Raw genomic sequence first — 27,085 nt, 5'->3', positions numbered from 1 at the left:
TGACTTTCCTCAGGTGTACCTCCCTGTCTAGAAGAGCCTCCAACACATAACACAATTTGTAATTGTTTCACTGGTATGTTCTTTCTGACTCTGTCTCCCCATCCAGCGTTGAGCTCCACAGTGAGCAGGGGCTTTCTTTGTCTTTGTGTTTTCTCTTTTGCATCTTCCTTTTCCCTCCCAGTTGGCACCCAGTAAGTACACCATTAAACGTCTGCTGAATGAACCAGTAAATTAGTTCTGATTTAGGGGATGTAGGAACTGAGGTTTGGAGAAGTTCAATAACTTGCTCAGTGTCAGACAGCTAGGAAATGTACTCAAACTCAGGTTCTGCCTAAAACTCCCACAACCGCTCTGCCCAGCCACCTCGGGAGGAGTGGCTGGGCAGACTTCTGGGAGGGGAATCCATGAGAGCATTTTCCAAGTTCCCTCCCACTGTATATTCCTCTTAAACACCAAGGGAATTTTGACCCACCAGAGAGCTTCCGGTCCCCTCTCCCCACTCTGTCTTGATGTATTCCAATTACAGAACTAGGCTCCTGGCTGATATAGTCTGACGGAGTTGATTTCACTCTCCCAAATATGGAATCAACGATGCCTGTAATACGTTACTCACTCAGCAGGATCTAACTCTCCCAGTGTTGTACAGACATTATCTGTTTAATCCTCACCAAACCCATGTGAATTTGATATCGGTCACACAGTATGATTTCCCTTTGATCAGTAAGGACTGGGGGAAGGGAGAAAGTTAGCCAGAAAGCCCATAGGTAGGGGCGCCTGGGTGTTACAGCGGTTAAGCGTCTGCCTTCGGCTCAGGGCGTGATCCCAGTGTTATGGGATCGAGCCCCACATCAGACTCCTCCGCTGTGAGCCTGCTTCTTCCTCTCCCATTCCCCCTGCTTGTGTTCCCTCTCTCGCTGGCTGTCTCTATCTCTGTCAAATAAATAAATAAAATATTTTAAAAAAAAGAAAGAAAGCCCATAGGTATCATATTTAACTCCAGTACAATGTTTCATGTTTTCAGAGCTCGATAGAAGTTAGAAGAAAAACTAGTGGTGTGTGTGGTTTTAAGTCTGACACTTTCCTTCTTTGCATCTAACATTTTGAATAGTTAAATACATAATTATCATTCCATCTTAAGTTCATTACATGGTAGTATTAATAATACCTTACTGTATATAAAGCACTTTAATGTAAGATGAAAAGCTAAGAGTAGTTCCCTTATAGCTACTAAGCACTGAAATTAACAGGATTTATCTTTATGTCCCGTCAACTCTAACTTGCTACATTTTAATGTTTCAAGGAATTTTTTTAAATGCAACTGCTTAGAGCCATTATGCTCTTCTGCTACCTCTTTAATATGGGAATGCTAAGCTTCACACACACACACACACACACACACACACACACACACACACACATCATTGCTGTTAAGAGAAAATAATATCATATATGTTAAGTTCTGGGCCCAATACCTGGCCCATAGTAGGCACTTAGTAATGGCAAGAATAGACAATTTCTCCTAACCTTGACATGTACAAGTGCTGATCACACACTTAGGACTCTAGCCCCATAGAAGTGCACATGTGTAAATACCACATAAATCTCTACATGAATTGAGAGGGACTGTCCATAAATATGTATTCCTTCTCATTTAATTCTCTCAGTGATTCCAGAAGATACAGAGGACATTCCTGTCTTACAGGTGAGGAAGCTTGAACAGAATAAGGGCTGTTTCCATAGCCATGCCACAGAGCTCAGGGCGCCATTACTCCACTCTCTGTTCTGGAAGCAGTCTTATATCAAAGGCAGTATTCTGACATGGCACAAAGGGCCGAGACATCAGTATTATATAATACAACTTAGGTTTAAGCACTGAGCGCTTACACTCACTTCCTCCTTATTCTTACCAATACCAAGAGCTGACAGGAAGAGAGCATTTGGTTGTGAGAAGTGAGCAGATGCACACCACAGGGATAAAAATCAGGTTCCCTTCAGCCTTGGTGTTCCATGTGTATCAGCCCCAGATGGTGGAGTGGATTGGAGTAGCTTCTGAACGCCTCCTCAAATGCTATTGATGAGGCAAATTAGGAAGAAAAGCAAAGCAAAACAGATCCGTTTTTCTGGAGTGCTTGGATGCTGGTTCACTGGGGCCGATGGTTGTGTCAGTTTAGCTAAAGAGTAAGTCTAAATTTCCTATTTTATGGCCTGGAACATCTTACTAAGGGGCCATCCACATCCCTTTAGAGTAATAACATTTGTTAACGTTTATTGAGTATTTTCCTCTGCCAGGATCTTTTCTAAATGCTTTATACACATTAATACACATAAACACAGTTTTCTCTTATGATATCTACTATGTTTTTTGATCAAGTTGTTTCCATTTTTAAAATACTGATTTTTAAAAACTAGTAACTTAAAACTGCCACATACAGGACAAAAAAATGGTCCCCAAAATATTCCTTTTCCTGTGAAGGTTTTATCATTAACCAGTCTTTTTCCTAGTAAAGTTAGATGGCCAATTGAGGCCAACAGCTCTGAGATTTTTCCACTACCGAGTAAGGCTGAGGTGGCAGGTGTTATGGAAAACACTCATGTTGCCTTCTGCGCTTTCCAAATAGACTTGGTAACATTGCCAGTTCCAGCAGCCTTCTTGTCCACAGCAACTGTCTGCTTTATGTCATGAATAGCAAAGTGACCCAGAGGAGTTATTCTCAATGCTCTTTTACCGATGTGGAAACCAAGGCATGGGGAAATTAAGGAACTTTCCCAAGGTCACATTCCAGAGCCCATGCATTTAGCCCTTATACAAATAATTCTGCTTCGCTATGCAAAGTGAACTAGTGATCCTGATGGGGCCTCAAAAGACCTCAAGAAGCTGAATTCCAAAATGAAAATAAAATACATAGGACTATTACAATGTGGGTTAGTGTTAGGTGCACTTGATTGACTTCCTTTGGAAATGAGCAGGAAACACTTTTGAATTTAGCCAAACTAAGCAGACAAAGTTTAGCATTTGCTTCCCATCTTAGGCCATCCTTGGTCTCCCAGGTGTGTCTTCTTTCTTGAAGTCTTCCCTGATTGCCTGCTCCTAATTTTCAGTACCTAATTCCCACAGACCCATGTTCTACCCCAGGATAGACTATGACATTCACTGGTAACCAGTTGAACCTTTTAGTAGTTGACAAAGAGCAGGTGATAAAAAGATGTAACAATCAGGGAGGTTTTGAGGCTGACATATATTGAAATTGGATACCCTGAAGTAGTGCCTTTTAAATACTTTTTTTTTTTTTAAGATTTTATTTATTTGACAGACAAAGAGAGAGCACAAGCACACAGAGCGGCAGGCAGAGGGAGAAGGAGAAGCAGGCTCTCTGCTGAGCAGGGAGCCCAATGTAGGGCTCGATCCCAGGATCCTGGGATCATGACCTGAACCAAAGGCAGCCGCTTAACTGACTGAGCCACCCAGGCGCCCCTGAAGTAGCACCTTTTAGATACTCATTTACTCTCCCTCAGCTCTTTAGCTCTCAAATTCTGACTATGCCTTAAAAAAAAAAAAAAAAAAAAAACTATACTACTCCTAAAGATAAAACATGTTTATTGCAAAAAATACAGATAAAACCAAAAGAAGAAAGCAAGGAGACACCTCAAATTCTTCCCAGCTGGAGACATCTGTCATTTAATCCCTTAGTGTGTAACTTTCCAGATGTTTTGATGTGAGATCATATCTCTACCTTCTGAGGCATGACAGCTCTTTACACAAACATGGGTATTTTGTCCTTGTGTTCAGTTTTCCTCCAAGCAGAGTTACCCCAGCTTGCTCGATGATTTTTTCAACCACCTCTGCAGTCCCTGTCATCCTCCTTGCTTTCATCTTCCAGCCTGAACCAAATATGATGTCACATTTCAGAAGAACCGTAACCTCTCTCCTCCCAGACACTAAACTCCTCTTGATATATTTCATTAGATTAGCATGATTCTAATGACTCCCTTCTTTCTTGTTTCTTTGTTCTCCACAGCTTTTTGCAATCTTTGCATTTGCAACATGCGGTGGCTATTCCGGAGGCCTGAGGCTGAGTGTGGACTGTGTCAACAAGACGGAAAGTAACCTCAGCATTGACATAGCATTTGCCTACCCATTCAGGTAGGGAATGGCTGCTCATACTTACAGAGGGCACTTTCTTCTTTCTTATTTTAGAGGAGGGGGAGGGACAGAGGAAGAGGGAAGGAGAGAATCTTAAGCAGGCTGCATATTCAATGCAGAGCCTGATGCTGGGCTCAACCTCATGACCCTGAGATCATGACCTGAGACAAAATCAAGAGTCTGACAATTAACCAATTGAACCACCCAGGCACCGCTACCTGGTATATATATATTTTTTTAAGATTTTTTAAATTTATTTGACAGAGAGAGAGAGCACAAGTAGGAGGGAGCAGCAGGCAGAGGGAGAAGCAGACTCCCCACTGAGCAAGGAGTCCAATGTGGGACTTGATCCCAAGACCCTGGGATCATGACCTGGGCCAAAGCCAGACGCTTAACTGACTGAGCCATCCAGGCATCCCTTGTATTATTTTTTAAAACAACTTTCAGTGCAATGTTTGGCATCTCATTAATCTACTCTCTTGTTCACTCCAATTTAACATTTATTGGGTAATCACCTTGTCCCAGACATGGTGCTGGCTCTGGAATTACAGAGAAAAGTAGAAATTGACACCTGAAAATTTTCTGAAATAGGAAAGTACAGTTTCCAAAATCTTTCCCATGGAGCCCTAGATATTTAATGTTTAATGAAGAAAAGAAGGAGGGAGGGAGAGAAGAGGTGAGGGATAATTTAAAAATTATATGGTCAAATAAATCTAAGAAATACTTCTTAACACTCTGCTTTTCTAATGCACACTTTGAATCACCAAGAGAAATACAGTGTTTCCCAAATATGTTTGACCGCAGACACCTTTTTTCACTGAGCATCTCAGAGGATCTGTGTATCATGGAACACATCCTTAGTATATTGATTTAGTGAACTTTCCCTAGTCCAAAACAAAAGTGCCTCAGCTCATAGCCAATGAGTCATGGGAAGTGGCATTTACACCAATATACTGAATGGTTTTTGAGAGTAGAACTGATAAAAGTTGCAAATACCTCTGCTCAAGTAGATACTTTCTAAACTAATAAGAGAGTGCAAAGCTCAGAAAAACTGAGCATAGAATCCCTGGTAATTTGGTAATAAAAGCTACCTGCTTGAGTAGAAATGAAGCTGATGATAGGAGAAGGGGTGCTCGACACTTCTGAAGTTCTGGATAAACTCCTTGGCTTTAATGAAGAATGGCCAAGCCAGTGCACGCTCATTGGTCAATATGTGGGATCTAGGATAAGAGATAAGAACTACCAATGGCTGGGATCTAGCGTAGGAGATAAGAAATGTCAATGGCTGGGCAGCAGGGGTAGGATGCTTAGTAACATTGTTCATGAAATTGTAAGTTCTGCATTGCCTTCTACAATGATTTCCTACCAAAAGATTAGTAGCAACAGATGACTTGAAGGTCAGTTCATTAAGATTTGAAGATCAACAGGTCACTAAACATTGAACACAGGTCTCTGTCTCTCAAACTGGAAGAGAGTAATCAAGAGACCTGTTTAGACAAGAAAACAGTGCCTTTTTTTTTTTTTTTTTTTTTTTTTGGTGGAGAGCAGGGTAATATTTAATTTCATGCAGTCCTTGGCCAAATGTACAACTTGAAAAGACACTTCAAGCAAACAGTTTCCAGTATGGGCTTAATTTTCTTCCCAAGATGTATTACTGGCCCAATAAAAGGCAGCTGAAGAAATTAGATAAAAATGTTTATTGCCATCAAAGAGGACAGTGGTCCTCTTCTTTGAAATATTTTTACTTGGGTTCTGAAACAAAGATACTCAACCATTATTTTTTCAGTAGCAGACACTTGTCTTCTAAACACTACCTTGCTCAGAAGCTCTATATATAGAACAGATAGGAGTCTGGGAGAAAGGTGAAGCCAGTGAGGAAAGGGGCTTGAAGCACAGAGCTGGTTGTCCTTCACCCTCTCCCTGCCACACACATCGCCCACCCTCTGCTGCAGCACCTCCAGTATCTCCTTAGAACCCTCATCTCTTAGAAGCACTATAAAAACCACTGTTCTAGAAGAAAACAAGAAAGCTTTTGGCACTCTGCTTACCACATCTGTACGACATTTAGTGTCTACTATTCAGGAATCGAGATTAGCCCACTCATCCCACAGCGTGTCTTTCACTTTTGTCCCATTAGTGTCCATCTAAGAGATAGCCATACCATTCCAAAGAAGCTCCGTTTTTACTAGAGTTGCAATTTCATCCGTACATTTAGATAATTCAAAATGGTGTGCCATTATCTTCTTGGGGAAGCTGTCAATGGTAAGGGACCACATCTAGAATTTATAGAGATTATTTTGATGTCATTTGTTTCAGAAGAAGTTGGGTTAGCAACAGGCTAGTACTGTAAATCATTCAAAAGGTTATTTTCTCCCAAAACTTTACAAGCCAATGCCAATGATTTGATCATAATCTTAGAAATAAACAGAAGAACATTCAGCAGCTTCTAAGTATTCCGTTTATTGCAAACACAAGGAAGACAATAAACTCTAATGCCAAGTCTATAAACGACAGAGCAAAGGAAGCTACTTAACTTCCTTATCAGATTATCAGGTGTGGGATAAAGTCAATTTAGAAAATGCTAGATAATTTACAAAATATTTGTGTGCTGCTTCTGATAAATATGCCAAAGCGTGTAGCTCCTTTATACCACCACATGTACATTTTTTGGACTCATATCAGAAGGAATTTACATTCAGCAATATATCCTTTTACGATGGGCATAAGATATTTGTCTTCTGACCTTCCTTTTGACTTGCGATTAAAATGAGCAAGTAATATTTAGCTATTTTCTTATCTACTATGTGTGGTAATTTGGCTTTAAAAAACTTGATAATTTGGAAGGTTCTGGATTCAAAATTTTTAGCCCTTTATACACAGAAGTGTGAAGTAGAGTTTTTTTTTATTTTAAGGAATTTAATTTTCAGAGAAAGTGTACTCAAAGAAAGCCAACCAACACTCTGCATGGATACTCGATGAAGGTCAAATGGAAGATAAATGTTAGAGTAGAGAGTTTGAGAGCTATCAGAACAAAGATTTTCATAGCAAAGTTAGTTCTGATGGGTCTGAGTGATGAACGAATAAAGATGCAAATACTCATTGCAAGTCTGCATGTACCAAACACCGTGCTAGCCACCCTTACGTATATATGTTGTGATCATTATACCAATCCAGTGAAGCAGGTTACCATTACTCAGAGAAGACTGAGTGAAGAGCAATTTGGTCAACATCACATAGAAAATCAATTCTAAACTTTTGGATTTCATATATTCTACTAATTTGAGTAAAAACTAAAGAAAACAATGTTCAGACTGTTTGAAGCATGGTGAGTCAGAGCAAAACATGTGATAGAAAAAAATGAAAGGTGGAAAGGCAATTCTTGGCAAGATTTTAGAAGACCTGGAATTTCAAAGGGATTGACTAGGGAGAAAGAGTTAAAGATGGTGAGAAGGGAATAATAGGGAAAACCATATTGAAGCAGAGAATATAGATTTGGATTTGATCCTGTAGAGTGTAAGGTGTTTTCTGTCAGGAAAGTTTGTGCTAAACCCATATTAGACGAGAGAGGCGAAGCCTGAATGGAGGTCAAAAGAGTTGTCTTCATGCAATGAAAAGGATGTCCTGGAAGAAGAGAGGTCCCCAAGAGAGATGCAAGAATGGGAGCACGGGGCTCACCTGTGGGAGATACCTGCACTTAAAACAAATGGAGGATGAGAGGAATGACTGAGGAAACCAAGAAGAGCCAAGTGGAGAAGAAGAGGTGGGACAAACAGCAAAGTGTAGGCTTCACAGCAGGTAATGAGTAGTGCCACTCAGTACTTCAAAGAAGTAAAGAAGCGAAAACTATGAAAAAAGACCAGTGGATATAACTGATGGTGGTTACTAAGGACTTCTTAGTGGGAAAGAAAGCGTGCCAGACTGTTGGAGAATGAGAAGTAGAATTCAGTATGCTTTCCCTCAGACAAGTAGAGTGCAAAATTCCAAGGATTCTAACCATCTTACCTTAAGCCTGCATGAGATGATGTTTACGGAGAACATTCACCTCCTGCTTCTTGAAAGTAATTAGCTCATTTAATGATGTGGTGATAAACGTCCCACTTTGGGTAAACAATAATAAAGTTTCCAGTGTGTAAAAATCTTCCATCATTTGAGAACAACTGAATATGAAGAATACAAGAAGGTTTAAAATGAAAAATAAATTATTATGTCACTTACAGGTCTTGAGACACCCCCCCCAGAAAAATTAAAAATATTAGGTTTACTGCCGATTTCAAGCATTATTGTAGATTGAGGAGTACTAATCACTGCTTTAGATAATTAACAAGATTGCCCTTGATTAATTTATCCTAAAGAAATAACAGAGATATAGAGAAGGAAGTGTGTACAGTGTTGAATTATTTTAAGTTCTTCAAAATTAGAAACAGCTTCTATGCCTCCAAATAGGGAATCAATTAAATAAATTGTGGTACATCCATAAAATGAAAGGCTAGGCAGCCATTAAAAGTCATTTTCTCAAGTAACATTTAAAGATATTGGAAATACTCTGGGCATTGTATAAGGTGACTAACCAGAAAACAAAACTATACGTATGTAATGATTCTGATCTTATTTTATTTTTTACTAGCTGGCTGTGACAAATGCTGCCATGCCCATATCTCCCAGTCTCTCACCATTCACAACTACTGCTTTTATGCAGGCTTTCACTGCAAGCTTTTACGACTGTTAGAAGTCTTTGTGTGGCTACAGGAACTTGCTTGGTCAGTACGCAGGGCAGGCCAGAAATGTTGGGGTGTTTCTGTCTCCTGGAGCAGTCTTCATCCAATAATAAATGTAAGTTGGAGGATAAATATCCCAACTTCCACCCGTCTCATGGGGTACAACTCTAAAGCATGTTCCATACCATCTCTGAGAGGTACCCAGCAGGATAGCTCTGCGTGCAGTGAAAATCTGGTAACACACCTTTTATTACCATCTTTCCCATTCCTGTTCTCCACTGTCGTGTTGGTATTTCCAGAGATGAAGCCTCCAAAAACAGTTGGATCATGTCATGTCATGACATGATCATGTCATGATCTCAGGGCCTGCTTTGGGGTAGTCCAACCTAAGTATTGGTTGAATTACAAACATTAAAGAAGACGGGTGGATGGATGGATAAATAGATAAAGATAAATCCCTATTTCCTCTCACTGTAAATTCATCTTGTATGATGTTGACATGTGAAAACCAACTCCCTTCAGTTCAGAACATCTCCCCTTAAGGTTTCTCGTTCAGGTTTCATGTATGAAGCCACAGTTGGTGTTCTCTATTCATGGTATCTTAGCATAATGTTGGGTCTCTTCCAGTTGGAAGTCATACTAGCATTACTTCAACCTCAGTTTCTGAAAAATAGAAGATTGCTTAGATTTTGGAAGTGATCTGTGGTGCCTCCAAAATCAGTTTTGTGTAAGACATAGTCTATACTTTGTAAGTCCATCCCAAATATATTCACTAAATTTCATTGTTAACCACAGTAATTTCCTCATGGGATACCCAAATAACAAAAACTAAATCGTATTTATGGACATTGGGTCATGACCATTGCATCAAAATGTTGATTTATTTCTCTGTGGTGAGATTATGAATGAATCAAATATTCTTTTTATACTTTCCACATTTTCCAGATTTTCTACAATAAGGTTTTATGATTTTTTATACTGTTAACCTACTGAAACAGCATGCTATAGCTTGAACTATAAAGATGGACTGCCTGGGTTCAAATCCCCACTTTGATACTTACCAGCTATGTTTTATTGAGAAAGTTGCCTACATCCTTGTTTTACCTGTAAAACAGAGACATTGTTACTTATGTATTTCACAGTAGTATTGTATTAAGTGAATTCTACATGGGAAATGCTTAAAACAAGGCCTGGCATTCAGTAAGTTCTCTTTTAGTATAATATTTTTACTTTCATTATCAAGAAAGGAATTAAAAATAGAGAGCTAAAAAAGATGATTATTCTAGTTAATTAGCCAAAATACCCCCAAGACAACAAAACAACTCCTTTATTATGTTATATTTTACCCAGAATGGTAGCTTCCCCAACTCTCTGTCTCCCATATGCAAACATTAAAAAGTGCATACGTATTTAACTGTCTCACATTTATTAACTTGTTTTTAGCTCTTATCTTTAATGTTTATTTGGGTTGTCCTTGAAGGTAGCATCAGGTCTGTATTTTTTTTCTCATTAAACTATTGGGAGAATGAAATCCGCCCAAAGTGACAGAATGGAGAATGCTCAGTACTCTCGGGGTTGTGTGGCCTGAGTGGGATGGGGGAATGAGATCCTAAGTCTGTTCCTCGTGATTCTTGAAATGGAATTTGAAAAGGGGTCTTCTGTATTGAGGGAAAGGCAAACTGGGGTGCTCAGCTGGGAGCTGGCTGCATAAGCCCTGTTCTCCTCTTTATAACCACAGCCACTTGCTCTGATTCTGCCACTGCTGTTTGGAACATGGGGACAGGTGCAGGTTGATGCCAGGAAATCTGTGGAGTTTGGGCCATTACCTAGTAATGCTAGCTCTGTTGGGGGGAAAACATTTTTTCTCTAAGAACCATACCCTAGAGCAGTGGTGATAAACTCTTCTTTTTACCATAAGCGCCAATTTGGGGAAAATAAAAATGTTAAGGGCTGCAATGTTTTATTCCTTGTGTTCAGGAAATGCTGCATTTGCAATTACATTTAAGCATTTGTTTATTGTTTCTCATTACCGAAGGGTTTCACTCTTTTGGCTAACGTTTCAGAAACTTTATAACTACAGTATCTCATCATAATGTTGTGCATTAAAATAAATTTTGTGTGTGATGAGACCTGGTGGTTCTATGGGGCAGGGAGAGCTGGGGAGATTTGAGGGTGATGTAGCCAAAGGGTTAATGGTGTATCTTTTGCCAAACATCTGGCTTCGAACCCAAGCTCTGCCACCTCGCGGATGGGCAAGTTATAATCTCCCTGGGGCTAGGTTTCCTTATTGTAAGAAGGAAATAATAGTACTTTCCTCTTACTATGGTTGTGACTTTTCAGTTAAGTCATACAAGTTATTTGTGTAACACAGAGTTTGGCACACACGAAGAATTTACTGAATTGTAATGTCCTTGTCGTAGATACGATTAATGGTTTTTTTTTTTAAAGATTTATTTATTTATTGGAGAGAGAGAGAGAGAGCGTGCATGTATAAGTGGGGGTAGAGGCAGAGGGAGAGAGAGAGGGAGAAGGAGAGAGAAAATCCTCAAGCCGGCTCCCTGCTGAGCATGGACCCAGATGCAGCACTCCATCCCAGGACCCTGAGATCATGACCTGAGCTGAAAGCAAGAGTTGGCCGCTTAACTGACTGAGGCACCCAGGTGCCCTTGATTAATAGAAGTAATCAAGGAACTGGCACCAGAGCATAGCTGTAGACCAAGGATAAGGACAACCCTATTTGGAGATTTCTGTCATTTGTAGGGAGTGTCTGCTGAGACCACAGAAAATGTGGTTCAGTGACTGCTGGCATGTAATGAGTTAAATGAAAAAATCAGTGAATGACAAATTACTCCACCCGCACCCCACAATCCCCCTCCTGACCTGTGTAGATTGGAGCACTTATGTTGCAACATTTCCCCAAAAGGTGAGTGGTGATGGGGACTTAAGAGGATGCCTTAATTTGAGTTCTCACAGAAACACCCCTGACACAAGGATTTGTAGGTGTCCGGGCAGGTGATCCCTGGCAGCACCAGTAAGGCATGGGGAAAGGGAAGAAAACCAATAGAGTAGATTAATGGGCAAGGTACCACCATGATCAATTAGGGCAACTGAGACTTCTGGAGAACACAGATAATATGCTTCAGAGTAATTCTATCAGGCAAGTGATGAAGCGGGGATAATTATCTACCAACTCCTGTTGGCCATTTGTCAAAAGCTACTACTGCAGGTCCTGTTAACTCCCTGGCACTGCATGTAGACCGAGCATACAATTGTAGCCCAACAAAGCCTTCAAGCAGAGATCTCGGATGCTTGCATTTGAAAACCATTATAGAAACCCAGAGAGATGTGGGTGGGTGACTGATGGCCTCTAACAGGGTGGGGAGATTCTTTAATCATCTTTCTTTTATCTGTGAATGACCCTGTGTTGTATCATTTAGTCATTTTCTCAATAAATATTTATTAAGCACCTACATTGTACAAGGCCCTGAGCTATGTAGACACATGGTATGTATTGAAGTGGACACAGACCCTTCCCTCATAAAATTTACAATTATATGGGGATGGGAGGAAGACATTAAAGACGTAGACAAAGAATACACACACACACACGCAAACACACACACACACAGAGTGGTGGTAATTTCCAGGAAGAAGGTGAACATTGCATGGAGAAGTAAAATAAGCGTTGGTGGCGTGGAGAGAGTTAAAGGACACCTATATAGAGAGAATGATTCACAAGGGCCTCTCTGAGGAGAGCATTTAAGCCAGTAAAAAAGAGAAGAGGGAAGAATGTTCTAAGCCAAGGGAATAGCATGGACAATGCTGACAGGAAATTAAGAATATAAAGGAAATTGCAGGAGGAGCCACGCTGTGTTGGATTAGCTTGTTGGGGGAAACCTCCCTGAGAAGTGCCTTTGGAGTGCAGACCTCCAAGCCTTGAGAGAGGAGAGCGAGTGACAGAGCTTGCCTCAAAGACCTTTGGGGTATATTCCTGGGAGGGGGAGGAGCAAGTGTAGAGGCCTGATGTCTGAGCTTGGGGAGAGTCTGAAGATCAGCAAGGAGACCAGCCTTTCTGGTTGGAATGAGGCGGAGGGAGGGCGGCAGGAGATGAACTTGAAGAAGCAGACAGAAGCCAGATCACATAGGGTCTCATGAGATAATATGATGAATTTGGATTTTATACAAGGTGAGATGGAAGTCTTTGGATGTTTTGAGCAGCAGAACCACGCAACTTTAGATCTTGCTTGTGGCTATAAAATAGATAGTCGTCAGAGGGCATGGGGGGCAGTGGTGGAGTCAGGGAGGCCAGTTAGGGGACAGCTGCAGCAATCCAGGGGAACGGTGGTGGTGGCTTGGAGAGGGGCGGAGGCCATGGAGAGGGTGCTGTGTGGTATGTAGCACTATCCGCATTGTCATCCATGCTCACCTCCTATGGGAATTTGCATCTACAGCCCAACCTTGTTAGTCATCTTTTCTCAGCTTTCTCTATCACTTTTGCCAGTGATGTTGGGTAGCTTTGGCCAGCATGGGGGCCAACTTAGGCTTATAGGCACCTTTTGGTACCGTGAGTTTTTCAACACTGCATGAGGACATCAACCAGAATGGTCAACAACACACACGTAGGCAGCCACCTGACCTAACTTAAATGGAAACTTACAGGATTCCATTGAGACATGTTTGCACCCACATTTCAGAAAGCCATAAGAAATTTATGCAGTAGACAATAATTCTACTTGAAATATGGTTGTAAACAAGTCATTGCTGGTATCAGTCAAGGTCCAGTCAGGAACAGAGAGCTCATCCCTGATGGCTCAATTTTTAAGAGTTAAGATAGGCAACTAGGGAGACAGGGCTTGAATGATAGGAAAGGGAACCAAGAGATAATCCAGAGGTTAGCAACTATACGCCACCACCCCCACCCCTAAGGTGAGAGCAAGAGATGGCAAAGTAAGGCTCTTGAGCCAAATCCATCCAGCCCACTGCCTTTTTCACATGGTGCGTGAGCTGAGAATGGTTTATATATTTTTTAATGGTTACATTTTAAACATTATATAAGTACCTACAAAATATCCTCAGTTTTGCCTATTGGCAGGTATTTGCTAATCCCCAAGCAAGAGGCATAAAGGGAAGAGGGGGTCTTATTAGAGCAGAGGATGGGGACTGTGTGGCAGAAGCAGGGACAATGGAAGGAGGAGACATCCAGAAGGAGCACGAACCATGACAGAGAAGCAGCCACTGCTGAAGATGCTGCCCAAAGCACCAAGAGAAAGAGAGGGAGAGATACCCTGGCTTCCCCCCTACTACCACCCTCTAGTCTTCCACTGGAGCTTCTCAAGGGCTGAACCTAACTGGAAGCCAGTTGGTAAGGAAATCAAGCCCCCGAAATGCAGAAAAGAACATGGAAGGAGGAGGGAACTGAGAACAAACAGGCAATGACCAGAACAGAGTTCCCGTTTGAACCTGTTTTCCTTATCTATAAAATGAGAAAACAGAGTTGAAAATTTTTTTTAAAGATTTCATTTATTTATTTGACAGAGAGAGAGCATGCGTGCACAAGCAGGGGGAGCTGCAGAGGGAGAGGGAGAAGAAGACTCCCCGCTGAGCAGGGAGCCCGATGTAGGACTTGATCCCAGGACCCTGGGATCCTGACATGAGCCCAGGGCAGATGCTCAACGGACTGAGCCACCCAGGCGCCCCCTGAATTGAAGCTTTCTTGAGAGAGAATTAGGCCCCTAATTCTATGAAGATAGAAATACATTGACTTCCTTCTTAGGGCAACAGTTGTACCTGATCTTGGCCAGGAACCCTGATAGTGCCGCTGCCACTGCTGCTTCGGAGAGAGCAGAAGGAAATATGAAGATTCGGTGAAATTACTTATACGGGTCTCTTTCTTTCATCTTCATAGGGCTTGCACTGATATTTGTCCTCGTTAGGTAAAATCTGAATGGGCTTTTCAAGGCCAGGATTGGGGGCACTTATTGAGAATGATTGTAGGTTATGTAATCAAGGCTGTTGTTCCTGTGGAGCTCCCAGAGGGAGTTGACAAGTGGCAGAGATTAAATTAGTGTATGCTGAGTGAGCCTTTTATGTAGTTCTTGGTCTCACTGTGTGTAATTCTACAGAGCAGGCATGAGGGAGTGTGGTGAGCAGAACTCATTACTCTACACCTCAGAAGGATGCAGACATTGCTTTTTCTCAAAGTTATAAAAATAAGTTCTAGTTCTTTCTTTTATCTGTTTTCCTTCCTAGAATTAGAGAGACAGAGACAGAGACCAAATTGCCTAGAAAAGAACAAAGGAATTCGGCAATAGTAACAGCTAGGGGAGTCCGAAGGAAACATCCCACTCATATCTGTAGTATGTCCTATCCCTTGAAAATGTTAGGTGCCTGTTCCAAGGTCCCATTAACCTCCATCTCTGCTTCCTTCTTTTCTGGAAACAGAAATGTTAGAACATTCTTTGCATCCCCTGGAGCTATCAAGCTGGTGGCCAGAAGTCACACAATAGACTTTATGAGGTCAAGCTTGTATCACTTGAGTGGTAGGGACCTGTGTTCCCTCTTCTTCCCCAACCCCACCCATCCTGGAAAGAATGTCATTTTGTGAGCCATGAAATGAGCTGAATTTTCGGGGTGGGGTGGGGTGGTGGGGGCACAAGGTTAAACAAAAAGAAGGCAAGCGTTCAAGCCACCAGCTTGCCAAATTCTCTACAGTCAGAACAGGAAGGTAAAAGCCTCGGGGCTGAGAGTGTGAAACAGTGATGACAACTGTAAGGCTGGGATTCACATTCCCGATTCCCCTTCTAGGATGCAGCTATGGGAGTGCAGAGGCCTACACATGACTCAGGACTTTAGAATCTCTCCTGGTGTGAGGTTCAGCGACCCCTACCTGTGTCTGTATCATGTAGAAAGCTTGATAAAAATAGAGATGCCAAGATCTTGCCACAGACCTACCTACTCATCATTAGTGCCAGGTTGGCCCAGGATTGGCATTTACTAAGTCCCAGTGTGATTCTTAGACACACGGAAGGTGGAGAATTGGGGACCTAGGGAGAAATAAGTAGAGCTTCAATTTGCAATTGCTTGATATTTTGCATTTTAACGTTGATGGATTTTTCTTAAAAATATTTGAGATTACACTTTGGTTGAAGCAAACACTTGCCTTATTTGTTATACTTAGTGTGATAAAATAGAAAAAGAAAGTTACCATGAATAAGCAAATGGATGTTTCTATCTTCTGTTATTTCCAAATTTTCTGTTGTCAGCACATATTACTCTTAGAATGAAGAACAATAAATGACAAAGAAGCAAATAGTAATTTAAATTGTGTAGTAATGGGCCAACTGTAGAAATTTCACTACCACCCCATTATGTGCTTTTGAGCATGCCCCCCCCCAGCCCCTGCCAAAAAAGACTAAAATGCTGGTTGCCTTCCCCCACGAGACCAAGTGGAAATGAGGGTAGAAAGCAGAAAGTAGGATGGATATGTTAATTCTTTCATCATATATGTGTGTGTGTGTGTGTGTGTGTGTGTGTGTGTGTGTAATTACTGGTATGGTCATTATCCCCTGAATTGTCAAACAACACTGTAACAGAGGCTGAGCCAGAGTATTTTTATTCCCCTTTTTACAGATCAGCACGCAGAGACTTTTTTTTTTAAGATCACACAGCTAGTAAATGCCAAACCCAGAAACCTGTCTACATCTTTTGATGTCCCTGAGTGTTTCAACAGAGCTGTTTACAGCCACCCCAAACTCTCTTCTAACGGGGATGATGGTCATGATAATCATCATCATCATCATCATCACTATCAGCATCGTTATGATCAAATAGAAGCCAGATAATTTTACCATATAAGAGGAACTGTGCAAAGCATGTTACATATATTATGCTCTAACATCCCTGGGAGATAGCATCTCTATGAGACAGGAACTCTGAACTTCACTTGACAGGTGCAAAAATAGGCTCATTGAGGTTGAATGACTTGCCCAAGGTCATATAGCTGATAAGTGGGAAGATTGGGATTTGAATATCTAGGTTTGGCTTACCTCAAAGACTCTTCACCATTGCACTATAAGGCTCAGCAGTGATGTGCTTAGGTTGATAAACTCCCATAATCACGGTGACTCCTTCCCTCCCTCCCAGGTCTGTATAGCCTGTTCCCCACAGACAGGCAAGCTGGGCAGGCAAGAAGGATTTAGGGAATGGTTCTCAGAGACATTATATTCCTTGGGACTCAGAATTACGGGCATTTGCCTTCCAGTTGATTTCCCAAGTCCAGGAATAAACTGTGAAGGAAAAACAATTCCAGGCTGGCACTGTAATGATCACCCTTTTTTCCTTTTTTGCAGCTGGCTAGAGTCTGAAATAAATGAGCTGTTGCTGATACAGTTTGTAGAACTTTTCACTTTTTATTTTGAAAGATTCTGTGCCGAAGTAGCAGCTGTCACTTGGAGGCTAGGTGTTACGGAGTCAAATAAATGACATGGTTTTCTAACAAAGTTATTCCAAAGGGTTTAGTGCTATGGCAGATCCTCATTTCCCCAGCAAAAAGGTGGATTTGGAAGGAAGCAGGAGTTGGTGAGCTCAGAGTTCCCAGCTACTAATCAGGGAGCCTGAACATCTTTGATTACAATGAAGGATTTAGAGTTGTAATGCTCCTTAAGCCCAGCACTGAGAGATCAGAAATAAGTGGAAAGTGCAGAGAGCCACTTGCAGAGTTGGGACTTCTGAGATGCACTTGATTAGCTCTTGGAATCTTTCGAAATTAGCTGAGAATTATGTTCAACGGCCTCCACATTCATGCTTTATTTTAGCATACCTACCAAAGATTTCATTTTTCATCCTTTCTTCCACTGTCTTACATCCCATCATCTAAAACATCTCACTTTCTGTTGTTTATAACTACATTTTAAAATATCTTTTACCTTATTAGAAAAAGGAACACATTTTATTTTCTGTCCTGAAAAATCCTACTGTACAGAAGTAAATGAAGTAGAATATTAGAATCTCCTTTAATGTAACTTCTCAGAGGTAATCGCTATCAAGAGTCCTGATGGAAATTATTTCAAACTTTTTCTTTGCGTGCACTCATTTTTTATGTAGGTTGATTCTAAGTGTAATATTATTTTGCAAATTAATTCTTTTTTTTTTAATTGTTTATATCTTTCCATGTCAGCCCTTATGGATCTACCACATTCTTTGGCCTCATTGTTATACCATAATTTATTGCACGGCTGTACTAAAATTTATTAAGCCAGTCACCTACTGATGGACATTTAGGCTGTTTTGGTTTTTCACAATAATGCTACAATTAATATAGTTTTATGACTTCATGTGTAAGGCAAGTTCTTGGGGCAAAGGTATACAAACCATAATTTTTTATAGATTTTGCCAAATGCCATGTGCCCACCAAGAGGATATGAAGGTGCCTGGTTCTTCACATTCCTCCCAATATGGAATACAATAAATGTACTTATTTAATCATTGGAGAAGATAAACACATTGTTATATAATTATTAGACATTTATATTCCTGGCAAAAAATTTTGGAGAATGCCATGTCCATCTCTCTTTACACCTGATCCCTGGCAAAGATATCTTATAACTTGCCCCCACCCCAGTTGCTTTATTAAATCAGCATTCTTCAGTGAACTCCTATGAGATTTATTAATTGATACAACAAACGTTCAGTATGGTGCCAGGCATCGGGCCTGACAAAAGATGCTCTTTTCATGGAGCATGGTCTTTTAAAAAAATACTCAACATTGATGAAACTGAGATACAGAGAGTTTATATGTCTCATTCAAGAACCGACAGCAAGTTCTCAACTATACAAAAGTTTGCACTAATTTCCCTGAAATCCTTACCTAATATTACTATCACACAGACTCACAGTACAGATAATTAGAATTAAGGCCTTATTAATCTTTACTAATGATAAGGAGGTCTGTAACAAATTGCCTAAATTAACAAATTAATATTTACACAGCGTGATAGAATTTTTTAAGAATTCTTGTATCAAATTAATTTACGTCATGGTGCTCATCTTAACAAACCCTCCTAAAATGTTGGCATTAAAAACAGTTTGCCCAATAGTCATTGCAAAGCGAACTTGTTTGCTAACCCCTCTTCCTTCACAGATACAAAAATATGAGAGTCTGTCTTCAGGGTTAATTTTCAAGAATTTATTCTTATTTACCTTAGGTTGAGTTTATTGCTTGCCAAAACGAGAAAGGACTGGTTTCCCCTGTCTTTTTGCAAGTCACCACAAGCAATTTTTAGGAGAGAATAAATGTTATGGATAATGAACCATTAAATATGATTTTTTTTTTGTCAGTTTAAGCCATCATCTTAGGCTGATATGAACTTAACCATTTCCAAACCTGAAATTACTACTCTGATTACCATGGTCTTTAGAGATGGGATTAGGGCCCTCTGCAAAATGAATGTTCTCTAAAGAATGATAAAGTTTGTTGTTTCCTTTATGCAGATAAAAAATAAAGCATACATACCCCATATTGGAGCACACAGTGCCATAGAAGAGAAGGAATGTAAATGCCTTATGTTGTGCAAGACTAAACGAAAATGTAATGTGAATTACTTTCTAGCTCAAGCTCATACTAGTGCCCAGATGACTATGTTTCTGTAGTTTTAAAAATCACTTCAATTTGCAACCAAATGCTGCTAGCCAAACAAACAGTGTATCTCTAGCACTTTTTATAATGCTTTCTGGAAGAGAAACATAGACGGTATGAAAAAAAAAGCAAAACACACTCAGCTCTTCTTTCAGTCTTACTGTGCATCACCAGGAATCTTCAGAGACTTGCTGAACTTTTGAACTTGTCCATTTACTCATTTGATCAGTAAATGGGTGCCAAGTATGTAACCAGATGAGTATAGGGTGCTTGCCCTCTGCAACGTATCCAAGCAGTGTGCAGCCATGTTTGGGTCCTAGAGGCCCCACCCATTTTAGCTAATTGGATGAAGGGTAGGCATCAAATTATTAGTTGGTCAACCATCTGTCCGTGGTTGCTGGGACAAAGAGAGACTCATTCATTCATTTAGCACATTTTTTGAATGCCTACTACATGCAAAGAGGTCCAGTTTTGGGGGCTAGAGGTCCAGTGGAGAACAGGATAGATTGGGTCTTTCTTCTCTTGGAGCTTGACACTGCAATAAGGGAAAGGAGCAGAGAAAGAAAACAAGCAAACAAACGAAAGACCAAGATCATGTCAGATAACAACAGATGTAATGACAAAAATTAAACTGTGATTTGGTGTAGAATAACTGAGAAGGGGACAGGCAAGGAACTTCCTCTTAGGAGGGGATATTTGACCTAAGACCTGAATGACCTGAAAAGAATGAGCCATGTGAAAATCTGGAGAAGAGATTTCTGCAGACAGAACAGCAAGTGCAAAAAGAGGAAGGAGGTGGAGGAGAAGGAGCCGCAGCAGGAGGAGGATGGGGGAGAGGAAAAGCAAGTGCAAAGGGAGGAGGGGACATGTATAGTAAAAGAGTAGGTAGGAGAATACAGCAAGAACACAGTGGATGAGGGGGAGAGTGGAATGCATTGAGGCAGGCAGGGGGAATCTCATGAGCCATGTAAGGCACTTTATTCTAGATGCAACAGAAATCCTTTGCTTAAAAGTAGGGGAGTGATATGATCTGATTTACATATTTTAAGAATTTTTTTTAAAATTTTCATTCCAGTATAGTTAACATACAGTGTTATATTAGTTTCAGGTGTACAATATAGTGATTCAACAATTCTATACATTACTCAGTGCTCCTCATAAGTGTACTTTTAATCCCCTTCACCTATTTCATCCATCCCCCCACCTCCCCTGTGAGAACCACCAATTTGTTCTCTTTAGTTGAGAGTCTGTTTCTGGGTTTGTCTCTTTTTTTCTTTGTTCATTTGTTTTGTTTCTTAAATTCCACATGTGAGTGAAATCATATGGCATTTGTATTTCTCTGACTGACTTATTTCACTTAGCATTATACCCTCTAGGTCCATCCATGTTGCAAAAGACAAGGTTTCATTCTTTTTATGGCTGACTAATATTCCATTTTATATTACCACATATTCTTTTCTATGGGCATTTGGGCTGCTTCCATAATTTAGCTATTGTAAATAATGCTTCAGTAATCATAGGGGTCCATATATCTTTTTGAATCAGTGTTTTCATGTTTTTGGGTAAATACCCGGTAGTGGAATTACTGGATCATATGGTAGTTATATTTTTAATTTTTTGAGAAACTCCCATACTCTTTTCCACAGTGGCTGCATCAGTTTGCATTTCCACCAACAGTGCATGAGGGTTCTTTTTTCTCCACATCCTCGCCAACACTTGTTGTTTCTTGTGTTTTTGATTTTAGCCATTCTGACAGGTGTGAGATGATATCCCATTGTGATTTCAGTTTGCATTTCCATGATGATGAGTGATGTGGAGCATCTTTTCATGTATCTGTTGGCCATCTGGATGTCTCCTTTGGAGAAGGGTCTGTTCATGTCTTCTGCCCATTTTAAATTGGATTATTTGTTCTTGGGGTGTTTAGTTATGTAAGTTCTTTATGTGTTTTGGATACTAAGCCTTTATTGGATATGTCACTTCCAAATATCTTCTTCCATTCTCTATGTTGCCTTTTAGTTTTGTTGATTGTTTCCTTCACTGTACAGAAGCTTTTTATTTTGATGTAGTCCCAATAATTTATTTTTGCTTTTATTCCCCTTGCCTCAGGAGACATATCTAGAAAAATGTTGCTATAGCCACTGTCAGAGAAATTACTGACTGTGCTCTTTTCTAGGATTTTTATGGTTTCAGGTCTCATATTTAGATCTTTAATCCATTTTGAGTTTATGTTGTATATGGTGTAAGAAAGTGGTCCATCTTCATTCTTTTCCATATTGCTGTCCAGTTTTCCTAACACCATTTGTTGAAGAGACTGTCTTTTTCCATTGCATGTTCTTGCCTACTTTGTCAAAGATTAATCAACCATATAATTGTGGGTTTATTTCTGGGCTCTCTGTTCTGTCATTGATCTATGTGTCTATTTTTGTGGCAGTACCATACTGTTTTGATTACTATAGCTTTGTAGTATATCTTGAAACCTGGGACTGTGATACTTCCAATTTTGTCCATCTTTTCAAGATTGCTTTGGCTTCTTACGGTCTTTTGTGGTTCCCTACAAATTTTAAGATTATTTGTTCTTGTTCTGTGAAAAATGCTGTTGGTATTTTGATAGAGATTGTATTAAATCTGTACATTGTTTTAGGTAATATGGACATTTTAACAATATTTGTTCTTCCAATCTGTGAGCGTGGAATAGCTTTCCATTTGTATGAGTCATCCTCAATTTCTTTCATCAGCGCTTTATAGTTTTCAGAGTATCTGTCTTTCACCTCCTTGGTTAAATTTATTCCGAGGTATCTTACTATTTTTGGTGCAGTTGTAAATGTATTTTTTTTAATTTCTCTTTCTGCTACTTCATTATTAGTGTATAGAAATGCAAGAGATTTCCGTATATTGATCTTGTATCCTGCAACCTTATTAAATTAATTTATCAGTTCTAGTCGTTTTTTGGTGGAGTCTTTAGGGTTTTCTGTAAATAGTATCATATCATCTGCAAATAGTGAAAGTTCTACTTCTTCCTTACCAATCTGGATGCCTTTTATTTTGTTTTCTTGTCTGATTGCTTGTCTAGGACTTCCAGTACTATATTGAAAGAAAGAGGTGAGAGTGAACATCCTTGTATATTTCAGGAATTATTTTAGCTATTGTGTGAAAAATATATTTTTCAGTGGGACAAGAACAGTTAAATGACTATTGGCTAATGTAAGCAGATGACGGTGACTTAAATTAGAGTTTTATCAGCTGAGAAGGAGAAAACTAGAAAGATTATGATATATTTAAAGATATAGTCATAGAATTGGCTGATGGAAACAATATATGGGAAGAACGTAAAGCAAAGAGGGAATCAAGGTTTGGGGCCCAAGAACTGAGATGATAGTGGTAGGGGGCTGCTGAGACATGAATCAGTTGTTCTATACTGGACATGTAAAGTTGAGATATTTATTAGATACAATAGTTGTTTGTTTTTGTTTGTTTGTTTGTTTATTTTAAACAAACGACTGAATGACCTGTTGTCAAGAGCAATGGTAGACCAATCAGAATCCCTATTTGGAGAATTTGCGCTAAGAAGCTGGAGAAAGGGAGGGAGTAGCAGATGATTACAGGTGAGGTGCAGTCAAAGCCAGAGAGGCTATGAAGAGCCAAAATTATAAGGAAACAAATTCTGGGTCAGAAAGGAAACCAGTTGGAGGAAGGAGAGTATCGGAGAAATAGAGCACTGTGTGGAATCAGGTCCAAAGAAGGGGATGGGAGGTGAGCCATTGATCCCCAGAGTTGCCTCTATCATTTTCACTTCTAGATCTGTCCACACATATCCTTCCAAAAATAGGCTCTTTTTCTTGGTGTAGCATAAGTGGGTCTCTGTTTCTTCCTAAAATACTAACCTAATTAAAATAAATGCCTGGCACACTGAGGATCACCAAAATAAATAAAGTCATTGTCTCCAAGGAGTTTACAGCATAGTGAAGAAGGAAAGATAATAATACAAAGAATTGTTATGTAAAGTCCAAATGGAATAATGCTGAGGGTGTAAAATGCTTTAGTCACCATTGGTATTACATGTTCTTTTGTAAGCAAAGAAAAAATTAAATGTACAACTTGTCCCTTGGAATCTGCATCAAGTAATAGAAACGACAAGTAATTATTTCTATTAGGAAATATATGGCATTATATATAGATGGTCTCTCCCAGATTTTGATGAGGTTTTTACCATTTTTGATGAGGTTTTACCATATGAGGCTGTTATTTACTTAACATTTTCATTTGGTTAAACTCAGTTTTGTAACTTAATACATTAGCCTCATTCTAGGCAATAAAGCCCTTGAATAATGGTTTGCTGTACTCTGTATATTTTTCTACTATCCATAAAGATAAATACTGACTACAAAAATAAAGAGCAGTCCTGCTTATGGCTAAAATCATATCATAACCACTAGGGCTACTTGTACCAGAATCTTGGAAACACTGACATAGGGGAAAAAAGCATGCTAGACTCAGATTAACAAAATCTGACTTTGGACTTGACTCTCCTACCAAAAAGCTACTATGCGATCCTGGACATGTCCATCTCTTTTTCACTAAACAATAAAATGAACGTATATTTCTCTTGCCCTCCTAAGGTGATTATAAGGGTCACATAAGCTAGACTATGTCCAAAGCTTTGCAAAAGATAAAGTACTCAACGAATGGTAGTACTTATTATAAATGCAGTTATTGTAATGATTGTATATGTGGGTTCCTGATATAAGTGTCACTTGGGCAATGCTGGCATTTAAAACCAAAAAAGAATATTTTCTCCTCTAATCTGTGTTCCAGAATGATCCAGCTCTTTCTACTAAACTTACCTTCACTTATTATTAGAGCCACACAATTTGGACTGTGCTCAAAATAATTTCTAATTATTTCTAACAAACAAGCCTTGTTTTTCCAAGTGTACAAGAGAGTTCCCAGAAAAAACACTTTCTTTTGTCCAAAATGAGTTATGTATAAACAAACTTTACATTATAGTGAATAACATGACATGAGCAAAGGTTTAGTGCCACTTATTGGCAGCAGTCTTTGTATAAGGTAATTAAGCTTTCTGATCTATTTCCTAATTTGGAAAAACGGAATTAATAATCTCTATCTTATATGGTTTTGGGGAAGTTTAATGAAATAATGACATTTAATTGCTTAACATTAGTGTCTGACCCGTAGCAAGCTCTAAATAAATACAGTCCATTATTACTGCATTGCATGAGGGCTGAGAAGGACTCTCCACATTGGTGAAACCTGTATGAGGAGTCTGTAGTTCTGAGTATCATAATACCCACCTCATAGGGTTATCCTGAGAGTTAAGTGAAAGTTCTCGCATGTGAACAATGTCTGACACATGGTAAGTGCTTAATAAATGTAAGCCTTTGTTATCATCATTAGCCTTTGTTACCTCAGTGTTTATCATAGTAAGTCTTACTTTAAGATAAAGTGGGGTATAATGACTTCAAGGACTCTTAGTTGTACCAAATTCTGTGTTGAATCAGAATTGATTGCCTATGTTGTTGTTACCTAGGGTCTGTTGTTCAAAATACTGCAAGAATTTAGCATAATATTAGAAAATAATAGATGTTCAAAAGATACTATTTGATAAACAGGAGAAATTAGGTTTGATTTGAATACCTAAAGTTCTTTATTCATAAAGATCTAGACTTGGGCTATTATGTACTAGTTCCATGTGACTACTGAACACGTGAAGTGTGGCTAGTCTGAATGGAGTTCCTCTATAAGTGTAATACATGAGGCTTTAAAGACTTTATATGAAAAAAATGTTAAAAGTTTCATTAATAATGTTTTATACTGATTAGACATTGACATGGTAATATTTTAAATACATTGGTTTAAATAGATTCTTTAAATTAATTTTACCTGTTTCTTTTTATGTTTTAAATGTAGCTACTAGAAAATTTAAAATTACACATCCATCTCCCATTGTGGTTTGCATTATATTTATATTGAACAGTGTAAATCCAAGCCATTTTATAGTTCAAATGTTGACAAAATATTGTGGCTCATCTTATAATTGTACAATGTAAGAATGGCCTTTTTGGGGGGAGACAAACCATAAGAGACTCTTAAGCAGAGGAAACAAACTGAGGGTTGCTGGAGAGAGGTGGGGGGATGGGGTAACTGGATGATGGGCATTAAGGGGGGCACATGATGTAATGAGCACTGGGTGTGATATAAGGCTGATGAATCACTGACCTCAACCTCTGAAGCCAATAATACATTATATGTTAACTGAGTTTAAATTAAAAAAAAAAAAAGAAGAATCGTCATTTTGCACCTTAAATAGTAGCAAAGTTTTTTCTTGAAAATTTGATGTCAGTTGTTTTTATACTACTTGTCTGTTGAAGCCACTTTCTAAAATTATTCTGTAGCAAGCCATAATTTTAAGGGGGTAGAGTTTTGGTCATCTAGTTTCAGTGTGGGGGTTTTTCTTTTAAGATTTGTATTTTAAGTAATCTCTACGCCCAAAGTGGGATTCAAACTTACAACCCCAAGATCAAGAGTCCCATGCTCTACCAACTGAGCCAGCCAGGTCCTCCTGGTTCTAGTTTTGTTAATTGATTATACCTTGTTGTAGTTTAAATGTGTTATTTTGTAACAGAAACAAAATTTATAGTAGTTTCCACTGAATTAAAGAATATATAAAATGAGAGTGTCCCCCAAAACTAACAAAAAAACAACACACAAATGAATAATGTTACAACTATATAAATGATCTTAAAGGGGAGTCAGTGGCTGAAATTAGGTGATAAGTCTGAAAACATTATCAATGAGACTTTGATTAATTTATATGAATAGAATATTGCTTTCAGTCATACCCAGCAATAATGCAGATTGCAGGTTACCATGTCCTAGACAATATTCCATATTAATTTGTGAATCCAGTGCATTTTTACAAAAAATAATTGTACATAAGATGCACATCCCCAAATCCCCATCAAGTAGACAGTATGTTTAATAACAGGATAACCTTTTAATGAATTAATTTAGTTCACTTTTGAAATGAAAAATTTTACAAAATAATGTGTTAGTGACTTTAAAAATGTCTTATGAATGCACCTGTTTGGCCATGCATATATGTGCTTTTGAGGAGGTTATAAAATGAAGAGCACTTGCCAGCTAAGAGTAGAGAGAAACTACAGTTACTTTATAGAGATCTTGCAAACAACATTTCAGAAACTTTCTAAGCACCCAAAATAGCTTTCTGTAAAGAGATAATAAGCACCAATCTGCTTTAGTTTAGGATTTGTAATTCACAAAATAAAGCAAATGAAACATCACCTCTTCCATCCTTCTTTGTTCTTACAGGATTTTAACAATCTGATCTCCTCCAAATTTACAAATGAATTGCTTTTCCAAAGTTCATTTATAAGTCGTCATTTTCTTCTTGCAGTGTAAAGAGTGTTAGGTTCTAAAACTAACCTGCTAACCCTGCTGTGGTGCTAAAACGGTATGCATTTACAATGAACCACACAGATGCCACATAATTAATTAAGAGGTTGCTACAAAACTGAATATAATCTTTAAAATATGTCTGGAAATCCATGCTTGAAGAAA

General features: G+C 39.1%; 1 protein-coding gene across 2 annotated transcripts in view; it reads left to right on the top strand.

Moving 5' to 3' along the window:
- Window positions 1-27,085, top strand: part of SYNPR (synaptoporin) — a 296,295-nt gene that overhangs the window by 175,666 nt on the left and 93,544 nt on the right. For both annotated transcript variants that reach the window (XM_045807515.2, XM_045807516.2), the window contains one exon: window positions 4,017-4,141. In XM_045807515.2, the coding sequence (XP_045663471.1) occupies window positions 4,017-4,141 (125 nt within the window). The remainder of the gene's footprint in view (window positions 1-4,016; window positions 4,142-27,085) is intronic.

Source organism: Ursus americanus, chromosome 14 (assembly GCF_024610735.1).
Source record: "Ursus americanus isolate L20-20 chromosome 14, mUrsAme1.1.p, whole genome shotgun sequence".
In the NCBI taxonomy this organism is placed as follows: domain Eukaryota; kingdom Metazoa; phylum Chordata; class Mammalia; order Carnivora; family Ursidae; genus Ursus; species Ursus americanus.
Note: the sequence above shows the minus strand (reverse complement) of the source record. Positions and strands in the feature narration are given on the sequence as shown.